At 35.1% G+C, this 25028-nt stretch overlaps 1 protein-coding gene and 1 long non-coding RNA gene across 2 annotated transcripts in view; one reads left to right on the forward strand and one right to left on the reverse strand.

Annotated features, from left to right (window-relative positions):
- The window catches only part of IFT57 (intraflagellar transport 57), a 59893-nt gene extending 40043 nt beyond the window's left edge, over nucleotides 1-19850 (reverse strand). Inside the window, exons 1-5 of the mRNA XM_079100839.1 lie at nucleotides 19511-19850; nucleotides 16926-17088; nucleotides 15967-16085; nucleotides 12613-12703; nucleotides 7122-7190 (exon numbers count right to left, since the gene is read on the reverse strand). Coding sequence (XP_078956965.1) covers nucleotides 7122-7190; nucleotides 12613-12703; nucleotides 15967-16085; nucleotides 16926-17088; nucleotides 19511-19722 — 654 coding nt within the window. The 5' untranslated portion in view covers nucleotides 19723-19850. The remainder of the gene's footprint in view (nucleotides 1-7121; nucleotides 7191-12612; nucleotides 12704-15966; nucleotides 16086-16925; nucleotides 17089-19510) is intronic.
- A 157-nt stretch (nucleotides 19851-20007) lies between these two features.
- LOC306638220 overlaps nucleotides 20008-25028 on the forward strand; it is a 94800-nt gene continuing 89779 nt past the window's right edge. Inside the window, exons 1-2 of the long non-coding RNA XR_013757438.1 lie at nucleotides 20008-21679; nucleotides 22026-22074. This is a non-coding gene — a long non-coding RNA (uncharacterized lncRNA). The remainder of the gene's footprint in view (nucleotides 21680-22025; nucleotides 22075-25028) is intronic.

The following is a 25028-nucleotide window of genomic DNA, read 5'->3' on the forward strand; positions in this document are numbered from 1 at the left end:
TTACCCTTACTAGCTAATTATTTGGTTCTTTGTAGCAATGATTTGCTACACCTACTGCCAATGCCCTAAAATGATTTAAGCTCAAAAGGTTTTACTCAGTTGTGAGCCATATTTAATATACTGAAGGGAAATGTCCTAGTTGCTAAATGAAGAAAGGGCAAAAAGATAACATTGTTTGTTATAACACCACTAACTTATTCAAATTACACAGTCTCTTTCCTCAGAGTGTCTTTTCTTCTTGGCAGCACTGGGGATCGAACCCAGGGCTTGTGCATATGTTAGACAGGTACTCTACCCTCTGAGCTACATCCCCAGCTACTCACTCAAAATTTCTTAATATCTTTTAACTGGATGCATTAACTGAGCAAGTTCTATATATGAAGTATAAATCATTTTAAAACTCTACTGTGCCTTGGTTATATACTACTTTGAGAAAAATCTTTTCATTTGTTTCTCAATTTAACAAATGATATTTTATATGGGGCTATTAGTAAGAGAAATAAACAGCTGTTTTCATTTAATCAAAATTTTATATCATCCTGACAAAGTCCCTCTCTGAGACAACATTAACTAAGATCAAGCAGAACTCTTGGGAAATTGCATTTTCCAGATACTGTTGCTGAAGAGACAATTAAAAGCTCAATAAGACACAAGCTATCTAGTAGTCTCATTTATAATTAATTAATTTAACCAATAAGCCATTTGTTAAGCTCCTACGACATTCAAGGTAAGAATCTAGGTACCATGCTTGGCTTGGAAAGATAAAAGGATTTAATCCCTGCCTGCAAAGAGTTTATGGCCTATTAGGAAGACTTTGAGGTCAGTTAATGGAGTAAAATTTGGTCTTAGGGAAAACAAGAAACTGGTGAGATGAAACTGATCCTAAATTTGTCAAAGGAAGAATTGAAGATAATAGTCTAAACCATCTCATAAAATAACCTTGGGCTCAAATAGTGGGGCACACCATCAAAGTCAGTTCAAAGATCAAACACGCAATGTTAACAGCCAGCTCAGAATCTTGTTCCCATAGGTAATCTCTCCTTCTCCCAGGTAACATTAGTAGGATGGTTATAAAGGAAGACTACATTCTGTGTGTGTGTCTGTGTGTGTGTGTGTGTGTGTGTGTGTGTATTCTGTAAATCTACATATGCATGCACTAAGGGCTTGAAAACCTGACCAAAATTTTATTGTTTTGTAATCTGTGTAAATGGCAAAGAAAAGCTTCAAAAATTATCAAATTCAGAAAGGCCTGATAAAAGTCACATTTTGGTAAGTCAGATACAGCAGCAGGGTAAAAATATCTTGGTAAAGGGTGGGGGAGGGGAGGATGAGGACAAAAGACCATTTTAGGACATGGCAGTTATACAGTTCTGAAAGGCGATGATGAGAACCTGGCCCATAGATGAAGGGATGAATATGAGAGATATTTCAAAGGCAGCCTCACAGATCTTTTGACCACCTAGATGTCCTGGATGAAAATCAATCTGTCAGATATTCAAAGCACTAACACTGCCAGGGCTGGGTGATGGGCGGTGGTATGTTGGGGTGAGTAGATTTAAAAAAAATATAGGGTTATAGAAGTCTAAAAACATATATGTATTCTGGGTACCCATCTAACACACAGAATTATATAGTAAATATCTGCTATTAATGTTGATTCAGGAAATGTAACCTATCCATTTATAGAATGACAGTTCTGAAGTGATACCTGAAAAAAAAAAATCTTTGTTATTTTTCTTCAAATTCCCTGAGTCATTTCTGTAGGAGAGAACTTTTATGACAGAAAATTTAATCTAGTGGGCCTTCAGTGATAATCCATGTGACAGATTATGAAAATAAAACCATAACATCACCAGGGCTTCATACCTTACTTTGAAATGCAAGTTCTCTTGATAACTTGTATTCTGTGTAAGCTTCTTACTCAAATACTCATGGCAATCTAAGGGCTTATTTGTATTGAAAGATTAAGGCTTTTCCTATTCTCCTACTGCACATAAGAATGTTGGTAACTAATTCTGTCTCTAGGAAAGGTGAAAAATTATACAAAATAAGAAAAGCACCAGGTGCATACTCTATACCAGCACCATACCAGGTGCTACTCATAAGTTAGGTGATATTAATCTCAAAACAAGCCTTGAAAGAATCATGCCATGTTATGGACAAGAAAGCAGAATCACAGAGAGGTTTATTAACTTGCTTGGGTCATGTGGCTAGTGACATAATCAGGATTTTGTCTAAGGCTTCTATTTTGGTCATAGCATCTACCTTGAAGGTCTGGATTTGTATCTGGAAGGGACCTTGAAAAGTCTTTGCTTCCGATTCCTTGCTAAACCCATAAGAAGCCCAGATGGAAATAAGAATCTCTCATTTCAAGTGTGGGTTGAAAAGCTACACTAAAGATCAAGCAGAACCCTGCCTTTTACATCCAGCAAGCTCTGCTCTTTGAGCCTCTGAGCAGTGAGAAGCAGAGTGTTTTCCTGTAGCTCACATTTCCTACTCACCTCCAGATGTAAAACCAATGTGGGTGGTTCACTCAGTCATAATGTGTTCCACCCCTCAAACATGAGGCCTTTTAATAATTTCTCCTGTGAAATACCAACCACAGACTTCTCTCACAACACAGATAGGAGGCCTACCACTCAAATGTTTTAGGAAAGGAGAAGAAAAAAATATTTTCCTCAATCAGATTTGGTAATCTATGGGGCAGGCTATGTTGTAAAACAGCGCCCCCGCAATATAATTGAGAAGGACATTTTGTCCAGAAGGATGTCATATGTAAAATGAAGAACATTTAAATAATTTAAGGTATTAACCCCAGCAGATCCATCTTCTTCTTTCTTTGATTACAATGTTGCAGCCTTGCCTAGATGACACTCTAAAGATGAACTGGCGTTTTCATTCTAAGCCCGTACTTTTACTTCCTTTCAGCTTTTGCTTTTTAAGCCAAAAAGTCTCTCATTCTTGGTACAATGAGTTTTTGCTAAATAATTAAAAACCAATTGTTTAAACCTTTTGAGAAACTTGGTTTCATGCTGTATAACTCAGGATTTGGTTTCTAAAACCTCAAACTCAGCATCTCAAGGAAGAATAGTATCTATGGCATGTTTGAAAAAAATGTTTTGAAGTGAAGTGATGGGCATTCAAAAATAGAATTCAGGGAGTACACAGCCCCCTCTCATCTCTTCTTCCAGGGGGAGGAGAATGACATCTGCATTATGCTGCCAGAACACTGTTGCTGTGATTCTGTTGAGTTTCACAATGGAGAGGGGCGCTACCAAGACCACTCCATGCAGCACAGTCACCAGGAATGAGCAGTTTCCCCAATTGACACACTCGACTTAGAAATTACCAACATACTTCGCTAACATCCTTCCACCAGAAACTCCCTTCCCTGCTCCCAACCCTCCTTATTATCCTTATAACCATCACTGGTCCTGCCCAATTGCTAAAACTTTAATTCAGCACCAGGGTCTTTCCCCTAGTCATTCTCAGTGATTCTGGCTAAATTTCAGATTTCAAGAATACTCAAGAATTAGAGGAATTTAAAGAATGTGGAACTTTGTGGACTAGCTTTGAGGCCCAATAACCATTCATAACATTCTCTTATAAAAGATTATTTCAAACTTTAATTAACCTACAGATGTTATTTTGGAAAATGACAAAAATGCTCATTCATTGCAATTGTTTCCTGAAAAGTATTATGTTTGACAAAATATAATCAGGGTAAGGAAATTATAGGGGAATATTACCCAACAATAATGGTTTAAATATATAATTATATATTATATATAAATGGATTATTATATATAACTATTAAATATGTTAAATATATATTTAAAATCTCAAAGTAGATGAATATTCTGAAAAGTACCAACTTCCAGAACAAACCAATTTCATCACTGTAAGCTTTCATCATTAATAGGAGGAACCTTTTCTTCTCTCAGAGCTCATAAAACACTACTGCTGTATCATGATGTTAGGCAATCCTTTAAAAGTTCAGTCAATGGGTAGGCAGTATCTCTTTACATGTTCTTAAAATTATTAGCTACAGGTTTTATATTGTTGTATTAAAGAATATAGGTTGCCAAGTCCTCTTTGGAGGAAGGACTTGCTGTGCAACTGTTGGGAATGTGGCCAGCAGACGGCCCTTCCCTAGTGTATATCTCACCTTCAGGAACACCTCAACTGGGAGTTGACCCCTCCCTGGGCAGCCTACCCCCACGAACTAAGTCAAACAGGCAAGATCTGTTCCAGAGCCTCTGGCCAGGTTGGGTAAGTCTTTGTTAGGCCTGTATCATAGCTAGACTTCTTCCTCTGCCCAGTCCTACTTTCTATTCCTTTCACAGGTTCTATCTCTAATAAACACTTTGTACCCTAAACTGTATCTGCTTCCAGAGAAAACAACTGCAATATGTCTTTTTCATTTGCTTTTTTCTCTTGCTTCAGTATACCACATCTCAGAAAAAATGCTTGCCTATACCCAACTCCTACTAAAGGGGCACACTTTTCAGGGGTTAGTCTTCACTTTATATATTGAAAGGAAGAAGTATATGTACACTTCCGAATATCCCACAAGATTCATAGAAGAATTGAAAAGTTCTTTTTCCTATGAAGATTAAATAATTCCTTGCCTATAAAATTAATAATATAAAATAGCCTACAAGCATGCATTAATTCAATGTTATTGGCCACTGAGTAACTGCTATACACCACACACAGGTGAAAAAACTCCTGTCCTAGAGGAATTTGCATTCTAGCAGTTGAGACACAATAAGCAGATCAGGAATAAACATATTGCAATGCAATGCCAAGGTCTGTTAAGTAAAGCAGGTGAGAGGATAGTGAATGACTATAGAAGCATCTATGGCTTTAAAGAACTATGTAAGGATGGATTGCTGCAATCCACACACTGCTTGGTTTGCACTAACACACACATTTAATAGATCAGTTTCCTTGATCGTATCATTATTGTGCCAGTAAAGAATTCTTTGTGTTGGATTTTACTAAAATGATATTTCTTCTGCACTGTGAGTCCACCTGCTACATGAAATACAAAATCTTAAAATTTATGTTACTAACCTATATAGCAATTCTGTCTTGGGGAAAGAGCAGCCTGAGCCATCATAAGCTGGAGTCAGACACAGCTGTCTCAGGCAGATGGCTTTAGTGGGCAATATTATAAGCCTGCCAGATTTTTTAAAATATGAAAGGGTTTTCTGTCTCATTAGTACTTCATGGTTGACCATCCACAAACACCTGGTGTTCAGACTTCTTGTGAAAATGTAACCATACATAGTTTTAACTCTTAAGGATATGTATTATGTAATCTTTGTCCAAAGGATTGAATACTTAGATTATCTATAAAGGCACATGTAGAAGGAAAATCCATTCCCAAATAGCTTAAATGGGATGACAAATTGAAATCAGAATTAACAGGGACTTGGAGAAGTTGTCCTTTCCAATACCTAAACTACTCTGTCCACAGGGAATTCCAGGCCTTCAGAGACATCTATTTTATCATCAATAAACAAGTTAATATGAATGACAGGCTTTTTTCTGAGAATAACGGTCAACACATTTCTACTTTTTTCTTCTCATACTTTAGGAGCACTTTGTCATCACCTTCAACACATACACTACATGAACACAAACACCATAATGTACTTGCTCAAGATAGGAATCACCATACCTGCACCCTGTCAAACTCTTGGAGTTTGGACAAACAGTTTAAATTCAGGTACTATAATTTATTAGCTTTTTAATAGAGTAAACTGTTCCACGGTCACAAATTTTAATGTTTATACTTTTAAGAAGGAGATAACATCTATCTAATGCCTTGCAAGGTCAGCTTAGGTTAGAGTTTTAAATGCAAAAGTAAGGGATTGCAATGACCGGAGTTTATTTGGATTTAAATGTTAACAGTATTCTAATTTTAAATTGATCAATAAAGAAAACCTTCATTTGTTTAAGAAGTACTTTTTAGTACCTTGTGTTTTACTTTATGAGGAATATAAAAAAGGATGGCTATCACTGTTAAGAAATTTATAAATCTTATTTGAGAGAGGAAACATAGGGCAAAGATGTGCTATTGATTTTTGCAACATGCACAGAACATTTTCTACTTGACAGATATTATTATAATGCTTTACATGGAATACCTTTTTCAATCTTTAAAAAACTTAGAAATGGGTAATATTTTTATTTCATTTTATAGATGAAGAAGATGAGGCACAAGAAGCTTGGAAACTTGCCTAAGATTGGAATCTTTGTAAGTACCATCTCAAATCACATACTCAGCAAGTTAGCATAATGTTCTATTACATCTCAAGGTCGGCCACTGATACATACACAAGCACATACTCCCATCATTATTATCTAATGAAAATTAACAATACTAAGACAGAAAACAATAAATAAAGAGTTCATCTTGAGGTAGTGTGATCAAGAAAGTTTTTGTGATATGAAACCAAAATTAGAACCAAACTTGTTTTAAGAATTCAGACAAGAAAAATTAAAGGACAAATTAGAATATATATTACATATGTTCGTCAAGTGTGCATAGGCATATACTTTATTAAAATATACACATAGAAAAATGCAAAATTCCTACATGCACATTTGAAAGAGCTCATAATCTTTTATAGACTGATTTCATGTACATTTGAAAGAGCAAAATAGAGCAAAACCAATCTGTCTTAAAGCAATGTCTGACTACCTATCCACATATCACAATCTATTTCATTTCAAAATTACAACTTAAGCATTTTACTATGATTAAGATTATTCAACCCTTGTCTATTTTTAACATAAAATAACTTGAAATAGGACAATTTATGTCTTTCATAATAAAAAATTGCCTTTGAACAAATTAATTACTTTCAGTTTGCTGGGATGTACTGTGTTGATTTTCTATGATATAGACGGAAGGCTCTCTTTCTTGCCCCTCTGGGTTTTTATATTTGCTATGATTGTAACATTTTATATATAGGAAAACATTTCCAGAGTCACTTTTCAAAGGACACACAAAATAGTGTCTGAAAATGTTTCCTACTCATTTTAATTTCCAGCAGAATACACATACTGATTGCTTGTTGGTCCTGTGTGCATCCAATGAAACTTACCAAGCGATAGGTCTGGGCCTTTAAAACATTGAGATCAATAAAGTTTTCTTCATTATCTGTCTCCTCTTCCTTAGGAAGATAAAAACATTTTAAAATTATACAGAAATTATGATTAAAAAATATATTTCCAACATTCACATACATTATATATTAAGCTATAATAAACTTAATATAAAGACTAGCTCGGTAAAGCATATTTAAAAGTCTAATAAACATGTATAATGTGGGGCACAATATTATTAACAGCTCATATGTTCTTTGAAGTTTTGATGGTGCCATTTAAATAGGATTTTTTTGTAGTCACTGAAGAAAGAAAAAAAAAAAGTGAGGGGAAGGAAGGAGGCTTTGCTGCAGAACTATGTATAAACATAAAATCAGGGAAAAACAGCCCCCCATGGCATATCAGAAATAGACAGTGGAAGGAGTTTATGGAAATTTTGACAAACATGATTGAAATGGACAGAAATGAAAGGAAGACAGACACAAAATAGTTTCACTTGCTCCAGGGACCAATCACACTGATGTATATTTTTTACATTTTTTGAATGTGCAAGTTTAATAACATAATGGGTACCGGTACTGCTTAGCTCATGGCCTTAAATCTATTCAAAAGGATGGTTCAGATGGATTCCAAGTGTGTGTGGGTAGATTATGCACAGGAAGTGACCCTTTGAGAGGTAATTCTCTCACTAATGAACAGTAAACATGGAGTCCGGGCAGGTTCTACAAGAATGTAGAACAAAACATAAGCTTCCCTTTTCTATCAAGGTCTTTGTAATGATAACTGACATAATACGTGAAACAAATATAATAAGATTATCCTAATCTTAGGGACATGGTAATAAAGCCAACAAAGCTGTTGGCTCACATCATATGATCTCATAAAGTAAAAGACAGACTACCAAGTGAGTGTTGGTTGGTAAGACTCTTCCACATGTAGACTTGTTCAAAACAAATATAATAAGATTATCCTAATCTTAGGGACATGGTAATAAAGCCAACAAAGCTGTTGGCTCACATCATATGATCTCATAAAGTAAAAGACAGACTACCAAGTGAGTGTTGGTTGGTAAGACTCTTCCACATGTAGACTTGTTCAAAGTGTCAGTGGTAGATTCCAAAGGCAATCCTTCCCTTCGAGACTTTGGAAACATGTAAGACAAAGATTCTTAAAGTGTGGTTCTGAGACCAGCAGCATCAGCACCAACTGGGAACTTATGAGAATGCAAAGTCTAAGGTTCTACACAGATCTATTCAGAAACTCTGGGAGTGGGGCCACTGGTAAGATAGGAGAACATGAAAAACCTTGTAAAACTAGAATGATTTTAATAAAATATGAAACAATGTAAGTACAGATCCTATATATTCAAGTAACATTTTTCTTAGGGTGGGGAATAATGGGGTACAGTGGTGCAGACAAAAGGGATCTGTTTACATCTGAAGTTTGAAGCATATATGCACACTTTTGAAAAATGGTTTAGTCTGTTCTGTGCTTACCAGAGTAAATGTTAAATATGCCAATGACTCAATGCCCATGGGAGAAGAAACAAGTTTATGATGCTTTTACAATAACCTAGTCAGTACTCTTTATATAAGTGGTCAATAAATTCTCATTGAACTATACTGGATTAAGCATTAATAAACAAAAAGCTTTAGTAGTAGGTACTAGAGTGAGTCAGCATCCAATATATGGAGCTGTTTCTCTCATAGCTAGGATTCTTAGGACCAGGAATCACAGAGTAGAAATGAGATTGGCATCGCTTGTGCTACTCCTAGTAGCCTATTAGCAAAATTTTTGCTTCCTGCTCCTGTGACCTTGTTTTCTGCTGGCTTAGACATCTTAGTTCCAAAAGGAAGAACACTTCCACTAGGAGATATAACAATGATTCCACTGAATTAGAAGTTAAGACTGCTATCTAACCACTTTGGACCTCTCACATTTCTGAATCAACAGGCAAAGAGGGGAATTATTGTGCTGGTTAGCATGATTGATCCTGATTACCATGAGGAAATTGCATTATTACTCCATAATGGAAATAAGAAAGATTATGGTTGAAATACAGGAGATCCTTTAGAGTGTCTCTGAGTATTATTATGCACTGTGATTAAAGTCAATTGGAAACTATAACTCAATCCAGGAAGGACTAATGGCCCAGATTCATCAGGATTGAAAATTTGGGTCACTCTGCCCAGTAAAGAAACACCATCAATTGAGGTGCTTGCTGAAGGCAAATAGAATACAGAATAAATAGGGAAAAAAAAAAAAAAAAAGATAATTATAGCTATAACTATGTGACCAACTAAAGAAATAAGGATTATGTTGTTATAACTATTCATTCCTTATTGTGTTAGTATATTTGTATACAAATATTTTTATTTTCTTCCTTCCCTTATCCTTTTGTCTTGTAACATAAGATATATTGATTTTATATCATAATATGCAAATATTGTTTTGGGAGGAATTTTTTGGTATCAGGGATTGAACTCTGGGGCACTTAACCACTGAGCCAAATCCCCAGCCTTTTTTTGTATTTTATTTAGAGGGTCGCATTGAGTTGGTTAGTGCCTTGCTAAGCTGCTAAGGCTGGCTTTGAACTTGTGATCCTCCTTTCTCAGCCTCCTGAGTCACTGGGATTACAGGCATGTACTATCAGGTCTGGAAAATATTGTTATTTTAACATGATAATATTAAAGTAAAAAGATATCACTAGAGAACTTTAACTTCTTTTGGGGAAGGAGTTAGGTGCAATATCTGTTGAATGCAGGATCATTTTAACACGTGAGGTGAAATTATGACCTTGCTATTTTCTTTATTTGGAGAGTAAAAATGATTTAATGAAACAAGTATGGGTGCCAAGTGGAAAGAGGTAGACTTGTGATGGTTAAGTTCATGTGTGAATCTGACTAAGCACAGAATGCCCAGATAACTGGTTAAACATTATTGAGGGTAGGTCTGTGAGGGTATTTTTGGGTGAATAATATATGAGTCAGAAGACTCAAGACTTTGGGAAGATTGTTCTTCCCAAAATTGATGGGCCTCAGTCAACCTAATGAAGGTCTGAAAGGAACAAAAAGACTAAGAGAGAATTTACTTTTTGTACCTGTCTGTGAACCAAGACATCACTCTTCCTTGCCCTCAGACTCAGATTGCAACTTAGATTATCAGTATGGCTTTCCCGGTTCTACAGCCTTCATATTCATATTCATATTCTACAGCCTTCATTATTCCTTATAATAACTATATGTAAAGGTGTACACGTGTGTGTATATGTGTATCCTATTATGTTTCTCCAGAGAACTCAGACTAACAACTGATTAATAAGATTATTTAAGTTACTACATATTAAGGGAATATTCAAAAGGAATTCAAATATAAAGAAGATCTTAGAAAACAGGCTTAGAAAACTGTTTTAAAACAAATTAGAATTCTAATTTCAATAATTCGGAGGGCACAACAATTTCCTATCATTTATTTGCCTAATTTGCACCTTAATTTTCTTACTGCCAATTATACTAAGGATATGACCACATAGAGTACGTGAGAATATTCTGTCATAACCAATACTCCCCACCCCCCACAATTATCAATGTGCCCCATCTTGATTTGCCCAGTTAAAAACCAAATAGTTTCTAGTTTCTAACAGAAGTTGCCAGAAGTATTCTTCACAATCCTTGAGCCACACTACAAACTCAGGCAATAGGATCAGTGCCACCATGATATGCCAAGATGCCAAGATGAGAGAAATACCTGAGTGGAACAAATGAGGTGAAAAACTAGGAATATATGAGGAATTAATTTCTGAGCCTGAATGAAAAGATATATTATATAGAGAATAAAGTCTAAACTCAAATGCCCTAAACAATCTGAACTTGTTCTATCTCCCTAGTTAATCTTCAACCACCAGTCCTCTCACTCAGAAGATCTGGCCCAATGGTTTCTCTCAGCTCCTTGATCATGCAAAGCTTCTAGCTGCCTTACAGTTTTTGCATATTTCGTACCACCTAGGTCTCATCCACTGACTGCTACACAACATGTGCTCAATGAATACATGTAGAATGAGCAAACATATATTTTGCTTTGACTTTTAATTTTATTATATTAAAAATTATATGTTTTAAGCTGACTAGTTTCACAATGATCTTTTTTCCTTCTGTAAGTAATAAGGCATCTACTTCTCATATGGTTAAAAATATCTATGCTGCTGATAAAATGCATGTTAATGTTTTGAAAACACAAAGAATTGTCAAAAAGAATCACCCATAATTCTGTTACCCATTTACAACTAATGTTAATATATTAAATATTTTCTTTACATATTTTATTTTACATAGTTAAGGTTATAATAACTTAGAATTTAGAATTTTTTCTCAGGTAATTTTATAACAGTGTAAGTTATTACTCCCATGTCGCTCATGTTTCTTCACAACTAACTCTTAATGGCTACATATTCTCTTTCAATATTAAATACTAAGGATATAATTACATAGAGCAGATAAGAATATCTTAATTTAGTGTTTTTTTAGCATTTAATATTAAAATAATTCAGCAATTAACAGCTTTGTAGCAGATACTAACCTACTAAAGCTGAAATACAGAATATATTATCTATTGATTTAAAAAATTATCTAAAAACTTTAATTGGTTCATACCAGCAACATACTATGTAAATTTTTTTTACATTTCAGTTTCAGATTACATGCATAATTTCTAGAATACTAGGGTCAATTCATTTCCAGTTCTTAGCATTATCTTGTGAAAAAGCTCTTTTATAGCTATCATCTTACTATTGTAGAGACTTGACCATTTAACCTCGCACCAGCAATAGAAAGTTAAGCATGGAAAAAGGTACAGATGCTGTCAAATAACTTAAAATAATATTGGTTATATAAAAGCATTAAAAATAATCCCTGGGCTAGGCATGGTGGCACATGCCTATAATTCCAGCAACTCAGGAGGTTGAGGCACAAGGAGCAAGGACAGTCTCAGCAACTCAACTTCATGAGACCCTGTGTCAAAATAAAAATTAAAAAAGGTTGCTGGTGTAGCTCAGAGGTGGAGCACCCCTAGTTCCAACAACAAAAAGAAAACTCTGTAGGGTAGAATTCATCTTAATTTAAAAGCATAGGGAGTTCTTTGAATGTTGTTCCTACGAAGCAGAATAATTTATGCATTAATCCTAAAGTCTATTATTCTGTTCTAATCCTTTGATAGTCATGATCTATTCAAGATCACGAATGGTTGTTAACAAAACATTGACTCATTTAACTAGTGGTATGTACTTTTACAGTTCAAGAACCTTTGCTAAAATTCACTAGAGAACATGAAAACTAAATTAAAGGTTCAAACGACCAATATTTGGCACTGTATATAAAAGCCTTTTTTCTCTAGAAACAATGAAACAAAATGCATTCCAGAAAATGGAAGTCTGGAGGAATTAAGGAAAGGAACACAAATGTGAAAAGTAAACACAAATTTCAGCAACACACATACCACGAATTCTTCATCCACTTTATTCAATGTTAATTCTGCATCATCTTCTGGAACAGTTTCTTCTTCTAATTCTTCCATAGGGTATGATGGCCTAAAACAATAAAGCTTAATATGAGAGTTTTAAAAAAAAAATTTTTTAGTATCACAAAAAATGTAATAGAAATATTAAAGATTCCCTCCACTTCAGATCTTGTCCTCTTTGCCCCGCTTCCATGATTACTGTTAAATGTTTCATGTACCCTCCTAAAACTTTAAAAAGCAAAAATGTGTATCTCCAAATTTAAGGAAAACATTTACAAAAATTATGAAATTAGGCATAATGTTATCCCATCTATATTCCTTACTTATCAATACACATATTTAGTTACACATACATCTCTTATTTATTTTTATACACTTGCACTATATTCCACTGAACAGCAATACTACAAATTGGCAATGACTGAATATTGAGGTTGTTTCTAGTTTTTAACGACAATATTGTAAAAATCATCATTGTACACTTATTATTTATGCCATTTAGGATAAATTTATACAAGTGGAATTGCTAGATCAACAACTTTATACACGTTATTATTTTGCTCGATATTGCCAAATTTGATTTCCCAAATGTTATCCTAATTTACACTTTCAACAACAGAGAAGGACACTATCTCTATTTCCATATATTTACCAATATAAATATTTAATTTTTAATCTTTAAATCTTAAAAGAATGCTTATTAATCAACCAAGTGAAAAAAAAAATCTCATTTTTTAAAATTGCATTTCTTTGGCATGAGAGTGGTAGAACATTTTATTTCTTTTTCAATGAAATGCTTATTTATACTCTTTGCCCTTTGGATTTTGAAAATTAAGAACACTAATGCTTTGCTTGACTTGTGTTGGAAATATCCTCCCTAGTTTATTACTTGCAATCTTGGCTACTGTAACAAGACTGTAACAGTTCTGACTAGATTAATTTGGCAACCTTTTCTCGCAGATCCTAGATTTTACATCATTCATATAAGGTTTTCCCTCACACCACATCTCCTATGTACTTGTAGTCTTTTAGTATTTCTGGAGTTTTATTTTTCACATTTACCTTTTTGATCAATCTGAATTTTGTTTTTATATAGGTGATGAGTTTTATTTTTATTTTCAATGTCTAATTAATGGCCCTAACACTAAGCATTGAACAATCATTTCAATATTTAAAACAACCAAATATGTATTTGGGTTTATTTATGGCAACTTATGAAAATCCACACCTCAAACATGTTAACAAAATACAAAATCATTCGAATTAAGGAAATAAAGTACTGTGAACCAAATCAATCTTATTAAAGAATAAATTTCCTAGTTTTTCATTATTAGAACTAGGTAATATCTTAAAAGCAATGAATGCTGTAGAATTTGTTTGGCATAGTTAGATAAAGAAATAGTCATCTGTAAATATTTGACTTCTATGTGATATACTTATTATATAGCTTTTATATTCTCTAATGTTTATTAATTTTCCCACTTTCTTCTCTTTATATTCCCCATGTATACACTTATATACAGTCCCTATAAATTGGTTGAGGCACAATGCCTAGGCCAGGAATAAGTGGATAAAGAAACTGTGGTATATATATACTATGGAATATTACTCAGCCATAAAGAATGATAAAATTATGACATTTGCAAGCAAATGGATGAAATTGGAGAATATCATGCTAAGTGAGATAAGCCAATCTCAAAAAGCCAAAGGACGAATGATATCGCTAATAAGTGGAGGTTGACACATAATGGGGGGGAGGGAAGGGTTAGAGTTAGGGTTAGGGAGGGGGGCAAGTATGGAGGAAGGAACTACTGTATAGAGGGTAAAGAGGGGTGGGAGGGGTGGGGGAAGGGAAAAAATAACAGAATGAATCAAACAACATTGCTCTATGTAAATTTATGATTACACAAATGGTATGCCTTTATGCCATGTACAAACAGAGAAACAACATGTATCCCATTTGTTTAAAATAAAAAAAAAATAAATAAAAAAAAAAATAAATAAAGCTGCTATTCTCCAGATTAAAAAAAAAAAAAAAAAAAAAAAAAAAAGATGTACCTAGAAATAAAGGAAGTATAAAATCAAGTAGCCAAATAGTAGTTGAGATACTAAAGTTTCTGGTGAAGTTCAAATACATTGGACTATAGATTAATAACTTTTAAAAAATGCCAAACCAAGCAGCACATCACATAACTTACCTTTTCTTGAAATCTAACAAAACAGTATTATATCATGTAGACATTCTCTATATTGCAATAAGTAGAAATGCTCAGGTTGAAGCAAATGAAATTGCCATATTTTATTTTAAAGACAGATGAAGATTGGTTATTTCACAGGATTCAACCTAATAATAACCTAAATCAAAGACTGTAAAGAACTTATTAAGGGGAAGTAGATTATTTACATGAGAGACTATAATTGAATATAGATTAAAATGTTAAGAGGAAATAACATAACCTCTTTCTACATAAGTTAATTTTAATTCAAAAACCACTGCTTGCTCATGTTTTAAGAGTCGTCCACATTCTAAACTATCAATAATCCTAATCTTCTAATTTAACCTACATAAAGTGACAGTTTCTAGGTTTATTTTTTCTTCTATATGCTCAACATTAATTGAGCATCTTTGGTATAACAAGGGTTATGCTAATTGCTACAGAGTACTATGAAGCTTATAGGATTTCTAAGCAAGAAAGCCAAAACTATACATAAATCATTTTATTATTTGTTTGTTTACTTTGGTAGTGCTAGAGAGCCAAGTGCTCTACCACCAAGCTACATCCCAGCCCCTCAATACATTATTTTAATACCACAGGATAAATTCAATATAATCATAGAAATATAAACAAAGTACTTTCAGGTCATAGAAAGAAACAATGAACAATGCCTAGGAGAGTGTCAGGTGACTTCTTCAGTATTATACTTGCCCAGTCACTAAGCAAAGGTGGAAAATACCTGTTAAAGAACTATTTTAACTGGGATTAATTCCCATTTTTTCCTTAAACTTGTAGTTGTTACCTCCATGCATGTTCCATGAATGTGTGTATAATAAAATATGCAGAGCCTTTTTAAAAATTTCAAAATTAACAAAGATAGACAGTTAAACCTTTAATAATTACATTTGAATAGGGAAGGGGCACAATATTATTTAATGTTACTTTAGAATGGTTTTGAAGATAGGCATTCCAATTTGTCTATACTGATTTTCTTAATCACCTGTGGCATTTTCAGTTAAAAACAGTCAATTCTTATTAGATCAATTAAATAGCTCTGTACCTTCAGAGGAGATGCTAAGCTCATAAAATTGCTATTGTCAGGTTGAGTAATAGTTACCTTTTCCAGGTGAAACCAATGTATTTTAATGCCTCTTCAGCTAAACAATCAAGAACATAACATACATGTTCTCCATAACCTGACTTTAATTTTGAAGGGGGAAAATCTGCAGTTCTCCCCTGAAAAACAAAAGATAAACAGACTATTATTAGGTCTATTCTAAATGTTGCAATATTTTAAGCACATTAACTGCTGAATACATATGTCACTTTTCTGTTTCCCTGAGTTTAAAAAACTTATTACATTGTGTCTTAGAAAGTCATCCAAAAAAATAAATAAATAAATAAATAAATAAAGGAAAATACAAACTTTATTGTTAAAAGTATCAAATTAAAAGGCAATTTTATCACAGTAATATAACAAATCATTGATTTTGTTGTGTTAAAGAAAATTAGCAAAACTACCAGCCTGGTAACATATTGTTTAAACAAAGATGTGAAGAACAGAGTGATTCGCTTGTCAAAAACTGTTAACATGTGTTCCAAAAATGTCTTACTGCTTGTCTCCAGGAAAAGTCATAAATGAAGAGTGTAACTGCTATTGTGGTCCATTAAATCAAAGTTCCCTTTCAAAATATGAAGTGTTTCAACTTTGTAGTTCTTTGTTTTTTTAATTTTTTAATCATTCTTTTAGAGGAAGAACTAATCACCCTAAATTTACCATGAAAAATATTACTTTTGGTTCTAAAGAGAAATTTATCAAGAAAAATATTATTATTTTGGGCTATAAAGATTATATGCTAAATATTGCCAGAAATGGCATCAATGTTATAATATCAATCATTCTGAAGAGGTTTTACCTAGAAACAAATTTAGAGATAATTATGTGTGTATGTGTGTATGTGTGTGTGTACGCTTCCACAGAGGAGTCATTCAAAAGGCTAGCATGTGTTATTGAATTACCAATATTAAAATTCATAACTTGAGTCTATTCAAACAGAACAGACTGTTTATACTTACAAAGGACCGAAGCTCAGATAATATGTTAGATATTGTTGCATTAGGGTCATCATATTCCTGAGGCTGCTCAAAGGGATGTCCCGCTTTGTTAATCAGCCAAGCAGCAAGAGTACAAAACATGTAGAACTGTTCACCAGGGTTGGTAGGCAGAGCAAAATAGTGTCTGTTTAAAAACAAGGAAGGAGGGGGAAATAATGCAAGTAAGTCTATAACTAATGGGGCCATGCCAAATTGCCAAAGAACCCACGCTGCCCCCAGTCTTCAAATCAAGACACTGCTAATTCCTTCTTTTGTTTCCAGTAATCCACAGCACTCACATTAAAGTTCTGAACCAGAAGAATTAGGTCATTTGCTACTCTACACAAAATATTAGATCAAAGACTTTATATGCAGGGAATGTAGTGCATGTTAGAAAACAATGCATGTGAAATTTTTGCCAAAATCATTTAAATGATAAATAATTAATAAGTGAGTACCCCCGAAAATGATAATTTGAAATTATGAGAATATGTTTTTAAAATACCTTGAATATTATTCACTATGCATTTTTACTGTTTCTAACCTATTGGGTATATTAAGCTGTTTTTTATCTTAGCTGCATATTCAAATCAACTGAGGAGGTCTGTAAAAATACTGCTACTTGGCCAAACATTGCTAATTTACTCATCAAATTATTAAATCATAATTTATAGGAGTGGAAAACCAGTATAGGTATATTTCAAAAGCTTCTAGAGGTTCTAGGATGCAGACAAGATTAAGAAACCTCTATCATATCCCCAGTCTAACAAACAATTGTTGACTTTGACTTTTGCTCAATCCCCAACTCTACTAGAAAAAGTTCTTGGGGATCAGTATGATTTATACCAAAAAAGGGAGATATAAAACTTATTAGCAACAACACTCATGTCAGTTTGATCAAAGATCTTATTTTGCTTTTTTCCATATAGCTATCATTATTACATGTATTTACAGTTATTATAACCATTTTCTTAAGAATCAGTGGTTAACACTCCTTCATGTTTCCCATACTTTCTCCTTCAGAATAAGTGTAAATTCTCTGGGAGATAACAGAAAGCTAGGAAGGCAAAAAAGCTGTGAAGTCCTTCAGGTATATGCTTACAATCCTTTCAAAGCACCTATTTACCTTTTCTTTATCAACTGGTACTCTCCAGGGCAAAAGAATAGATATTGATAGTATTGCAGACTTAGGACAGTTAGTTCTCAAACATTATTGTGCATCAAAATCATCTTGAAGGCTTACTACAACACCGACTGCTGGCCTGGCTCCTAGAATTTCTAAAAAAACAGACGTGGTAAAAGGCTAGAGGAATTTCATTTCTAAATTCCCAGGGGATGCTGACAGTACTGATCTGGGTGATCATACCTTGAGAACCACTGGAGTAGGCTATATCCACATAAATCCAATGTACAAAGTATCATGCTAAACCCATAAGGAAATACTGGAGAGATGATATCAACAGAACCTTAAAGCCATTTTCTTTTAGTTTGACATTTGGAACAAATAATACATTTTTATTAACCTGGAAAGTGTTGGTTGTCTACATTACTAGGACAAGTCAATTTAAATAATAATTCCTAAACTACTATTTCTATCATAGATCTAGCTGAACTTTTTCCTCTAACTCTTTTCCTATTATGGCCTAACTTAGCAACACAGACAGTTTACATAAAGCTTACATAGCTTTTCAAGTTATTGGAAAAGCGAAGAATGAAATCAAAACTGTCAAGAAAAAAATATTTGAGCCCACCTGCAAACATTAAGAGAAAGTACTAGATTCTTAACTGTCTCTTACAGAATAAAATAAATGTAAGCATTAAAGTGAAGGGAAAGCAATAAAACATTAGATCTATCATTAGGCAAATGATTAGAGGAGAAAGTGCTAGCTGTCCATTACCCTCAGCAACAAAAGACTCTGCCTTCAGGATGTTATGAACTTTTTGCACAAGCTTTAAGTTCCACGATGAGACAACAATACCTACAGTTGACATTTCATTTGTCTTGTCCACGTCTCAATTTCTAAGAGAACTGTTATTGCAAAGGCAGAAATCTTTTAAACCATAGCAATTAGTCAACAAGTTTACTAACTACATATAAAGTGCTCCCCAGCAAGGTCCTAGATACCAGGGTTGCCAGTTACTCAGATAAGTTGTAGTAAAGGAAAACAAAAACTAGAAATTATCTAACTGATAATGGGATTCATCTCCAGAAGCGAGATTATGGATTGTGTATTTTTCTACACATTTTATTGTGTTCTGTGATTTCTACAGTGGATATTTTTAATAACTTTATAAGTTTGTGTGGAGGTGCGTCTGTGTTTTAAAGAATGGGCGGGTTGTCTCCCAGTCTTCTGCAGTTCCACAACTTGTTTACTTTCTCTAGGAAATTACCGAGTCTGAGCGCGGTGACAGTGAGCTCCAGGCTCCCCGTGCTGGTTTCGGATGAAGTGCCCTTCCCTGGCTACGAAGATGGAGGCAAGATTTGCTAATCCGTGGCCGGCGTTCCCAGCAAGCCCCAGGAGGGCATCTCCCCAGGGCCTGGCCAACTCGGGGACGAGGGGACCCACCTGGACGGGGGCTTTAGGTTGCTCTTCCGGAGGAGTTCCTCCTCGTAACGAAGCAGCTTCAGCTTCTCCACCAAGTCTTCCATCACCACGAACATGTGGTAGGCCGCTCCGGGCCCGCGCTCTACCGTCCCCTCCCCGGCCCCTTCGCCGCGAGACCTAGACACCCCATCTTCCAAACCCGACGGCGTGACCACAGCTGCAGCGGCAGCCATTGTAGAGAGAACAGAAAGTGCCCAGCGAGGGCTCTGGCCCACACACCTCTGCGGCCTATGCCGCCAGCGAGGCAACAGCCAGGACCGCCGCGACCCGTTACCAGGCGACCACTTGGTAACCGGTCACCCGGGCAACTAGACCCCGCCTCCTTTCCGCCCTCCACTTTCCTTCAAAATTTTGTCCAATCAGGATGCGCTTCCTGAGTGACGTTACCTTGCACCCACCCCCTGCTTGGAGGAGGCCCCGCCCCTGTGGAGGCGTGGCGCCCTGCGCCCCGCGCCGTGACTACTCAGGCGACTTAAAGGCATAGAGTGGCCGCTGTAGGTTGTGTGCTTGCCTTGTACTTGGAAGGCGTGAGGTTTACTGGACCTAGTGGTTGTGGGCAGCCGAACGGGCATCTGGGTCACCTGATAGCAGTTGAATAGATTGAACGGGGGCAAAGATGCGCACCGATTCCTTTTTTTTTTTTTTTTTTTTTAATTTTCTCAAAATTGGAAGTTTTCGTAGTTGTAGGATAGTCGATATCCTTAGTTTCACTTTACGTCAGGAACTTTCCAACGAGTGTTTGGTGGTTATTGTTTTTTAAACGTTCGTTAGGTAGTGCTGTATTTAACGGTATAGTATAAAACTTGAAGTATTACAGTGCCCTGTTATTACCTCAGTTCTAGGAAAATGGTAGAGGATGGAGAAGAAGACAGGATGAAGCACTGGGAAAAGGTTTGTTCTGCTTCAGAAACAAAATTACTAAGCGCACATCTTGGTGCTTAATTTGTTTCAAGTCCATTGCAGGTTGTATAAATATTTTGGGTGCCTCCTTAAATCCAGCAAAATAGAGACTATCTAGAAAGATATTTCCTTGTTTTTATAACTCGAAGTGTGGCTAGAGACAGGATTTTACTACTGTATTCTGCAGCTGTTGACCTAGAGAACGCAACAAAGGGACATAACAGTTCACAGATGGAACCAGCTTTACAGTTACCAAAAAACTTGTGTATCAAGAAATTTTCCTAACAACTACATAAAAAATGAGGTAAGTGGTAGATGCTGTTTCCTGGAAGAAAATAATTAAGGCAAGAAGTTGTACGTGTATTTGTGTTTATAACGTGATTTTTTAAGAGGTCTCTAATCTCTTGTATCTGCTACTAAAGGATATAGAAGCACCACACTTCTTGACATGACTGAAAATTGAAATATAGCTCATCTATTTGTTTTTGTTAGAAAAATGAGAAGAGCACTCAGTCTAGAACTGATGAGTTCCTGATACCAATAAAGATATCAAAGTGAGAAAAGGCAAATACCATTTTCTAGTCATCAAATAAAGGCCACAGAATTACTGATTTATATAGAAAACAACCTAAAAGGGGAAACCCACTGAGAATTGCTGTTAAAATAAATAACATTGTTTGCCTACTACAAATAATTAGCCAGTTGCTTTTAGCAGAGATGCGTGGGAAAACTGAGTTTGACTCAACTCCACTGCTAAGTTGTTCTTTTCAATTCTAAGCCCTCTTAGAATAGTAAATCTCCCACACACATCTATATACCCCAACCACCACATGTAGAGATCAAGGGTATTGCTACATCTGCCTGTGTACAAAATACATGTATAGCTTTTTAGGATTAAAAATAAAGTTCTATTTATGTTTTGGGTACTTGATTAACCAACAAGCAACCTGTGGCTTTTTAAATAATTCTTAAAGGGCTCTCAGACTATGGAGATGAATTGTTATACACAGGGAGGTAGATGTTCATGCAGGGCATGCTGCTTACATAAGACATTCTGACATTTTGAGAAAGTTATATAACAGTGGTGAAATAGTAAAACATTGCTTTCTGGCTGACAAGAAACCCTCCAACAATGAGTGTATTTTGACTTGGGAGGAAATAAAACCTCTCCCAGAACCTAGCCATTTCTTTCCCAGGTACACTACTGACTCATCCTTGCTTGGAAGCAATGTAAGTAATTATTTCCCCCCTGTAAGTGTGAAGAAGAAGAAAAAGATTGCAAAGTGTCCCTAGTAACTTTGGCACAAAAAGAATAAAAGAAAAAAGGCCAACTGTTCGACACTGCATGTTTTCCCACAGGAAAAAATAAATTGGAAAGAACACAGAAATGTCATTCATTTTTGTAAGGTCTAGGCATAATTTTGCTGATCCTTATTTAACCATAATAGTTGCTAACACATTATAAGGTCATTTCCTTAGTGGAAGTAGTTTCCTTCATGTGTGAGAATGCACATACGAATCCTCTTCTCAGTCACTTGGAAGCTTTGTAGTACTCTTGTCACAGTGTTTTTTACAGGACTAGCTCATTGGTTGACTAAGGAGTTATAGCTTGAAGAGAATGGAATGTAAGTTTAACCCTAGAAATGCTGTATTGACCACTATTTTTAGCTGAGTTTCTGACTATGATTTATTTCTTAACCATCTGTGAAATAATTGAAGGTCATTTTTGAGACTCTTAAGGTCTTTCTGAGAATGAGCTAATTTCTGAAAACTAAACAGAATTCTAATCAAAACTGATTTAAGATAAATGGATTCCCTGAAGGTGCTTAGCAAGGATGGAGAAGGCTGAAAAGGAAGCCTTCTCAGTTCAAGGATGAAGACTTTCTAGGTGTGTCTGCTAATATAAGAGCAAGTCTTTCAAGAGGATTGTACAGGCTTAAAGAACAAACTACTGTTATGGTTTGAATGTAGTTTGTTCCACCAAAACTCTTGTTGAGGCTTGGTTCCTAGTGTGACAGTGTTGGAAGGTAGTTTAGTGGGAGATGTTTGGGTCATGGGGCAGGGCCCTCATGAATGTATTCATTCTTTTTTCTTGGAATAGGATCACTGTGGTGGGAGTTTAGTTCACTTTTCTCTCTTCCACATGTGTCCACTTCCCTTCTGCGTTCTGCCATAAGTTTTCACAGCTTAAGGCCCTCACCAGAAGCTGAGCAGATGCCAGTGCCATGATGTTGGTCTTCCCAGCCTCCAGAATCATGAGCCCAAATTAACCTCTTTTTAAAATAAATCCTCCAATCTCGGGTGTTTCCTTATAGCAACAGGAAACAAACTGCCTCCTTTGTTTATAAATGGCTTATACCACCCATTGGGATGCTTAAACACTTAGAAAATCTTCAATGAATCTATAAGGGAGAAAATGCTTTTCTTTTAGACTACAGTCTAAATGGACATAAAATTCTTTTAGCAGAAGAAAATCATGAAAATTTTATTTGATATTTTTACATGAACTTGGGAGCTTTTATAGGAAAAATAAAGACAGAGAGGCTGTTAATGTCTGAGAGTTTATAAATCATTTTTTGTTTGTTTTTTAATACAAAGAACAGAGGGCAGGGATGAAGTATGTTGTTAAAGTGCTTGGCTAGCATGCACCATTCTCTGGGATTGACCCCTCAGCACCACAAAAACAAAACATCTTCTAAAAATGATATATTTGTAGAGAAGTGATAAGATAAAGGAAAATGGGTAAAAGTTACTAAGAATGATAAATCGTGGGAAAATAAATTGTGGTTGAAACTAATGGAAAATAAGGGCTGTTCAAAAGGTTTGTTTGCACAAACCCAAAATTCAGCATCAACTCCCAGTGTCTAGTGAAAAAAATATTATTCTCTTCCTCGTGCAGGGAAGGCATAAATTTTATGACCAGCTTTTAGGTAGAAAGGGGGAGGTCAGAGAGTCCTTTCTGCATCTGCTATTTCTTAAGTGCCATCAGCTCAAAACAATCAATATGCCACAGCAATATATTCTGTGATGTGTTCTAAACCCCTCAATCTAATGAAGTATCTGCCAAAATTCTGGAAAGAAAAAAAAAAGTCATATTTAAATGTGAGGCATTAGAGGGATGCCTTTTAAAGCAAGGTGAAAACATCAACTTTTCACAACTATACTATGGAGCAGAACCAGTGTACTGAGACAGACAATAGGCGCAAGTGTTGCAGAAGAAGAAACTATTGCAGGTGAAGCAATTATGTAAAAAACCTCAAAGGAATCTGAGAAGCTGCTAAGACATCTCAGCAGATTTGCCATATATCATAACTAAAGTTACTGGAAACAGGAAAATGAACAATAAACTCAATAACAAATAATATATAGTCCCCAGTAATAAATAAATCCATCACCTTTATGGAGAAATTGTAACTTTACTGAAAGTTATGGAAAAATCCAAATAGAAATACAGTTTTTTTGCATAAGTAAATCATTATCTTTGCTCCGGTGGTAAACTTGGTGTAACTTTGAGAACATTCCAAGAGGGCTGATACTAAAATTCATACATAACAGTAAATTTTAAAGAAATATGAAGAAGGAATCATGATATTAGACAGAATAATTCCCAAGGAAATAATGATATCACAGGAAATAGCCTGGAAACAGATGAGAATTTATATGGATACTCAATATACAACAGAGTGGGTATTACAAATTAGTGGAGAAAGATGAACGATTCATAAAATGTTATTGAAGCTATGGGGTATCCATATGGACATAAAATTACATTTCTGATTCCAGTCACATAAATTCCAGATGGATTGAAGATATAACTAAGAAATATTTATAATATATTTTAAATAAAACAAAGCAGTATCTTTAACCTCAGTACAAGAAGGATTTATTAAAGAAAATAAATTTGAAAAGAGAAACTCATCAAAAATTAGGAACCTAGGGAATGGAACCACCATATGACCCAACCTTCTCAGTCCTTGGTATTTATCGCAAGGAACTAAATTCAGCACACTATAGCAGTACAACCACTTCAGTGTTTATAGCAGCAAAATTCACAATAGCTGAACTATGGAATCAGTCCAGATGCCCATCAGTAGAAGAATGGATTAATAAAATGTAGTATATATACACAATGGAATTTTACTCAGCTATAAAGAAGAATGAAATTATGACATTTGCCAGTAAATGGATGGAACTTGAGAATGTCATACTAAGTGAAATAAGTCAGGCTCAGAAAATCAAGGATCAAATGTTTTCTCTCATGTGGAAGCTAGAGCAAAATAAGGGAGAAGAGGTGGGGCAGGGTTGGGGTGAAGGAGGTAATCAGTTAACATAAAGATACAGGGAAGATCAGTGGAATCCAAGGAGGAGATGCAGAGAGAGGGAGGAGGAAAGGGGAAGAAATATGAAATGAATTCAACAAAATCATGTTATGTGCACATATAACTATACTACAGGTAATTTTACTCTTGTGCATATGTAGAAAATACCAATCAAAACTGAATAAATGAGCAAAAGGAAGAGCAGTAGATAGAGGAAGAAGAATAGGGGCAGAGAGGAAGGTGCCGGTGGTGGTGGGGAG

Source organism: Sciurus vulgaris (assembly GCF_902686455.1).
Source record: "Sciurus vulgaris genome assembly, chromosome: 10".
Classification (NCBI taxonomy): Eukaryota; Metazoa; Chordata; class Mammalia; order Rodentia; family Sciuridae; genus Sciurus; species Sciurus vulgaris.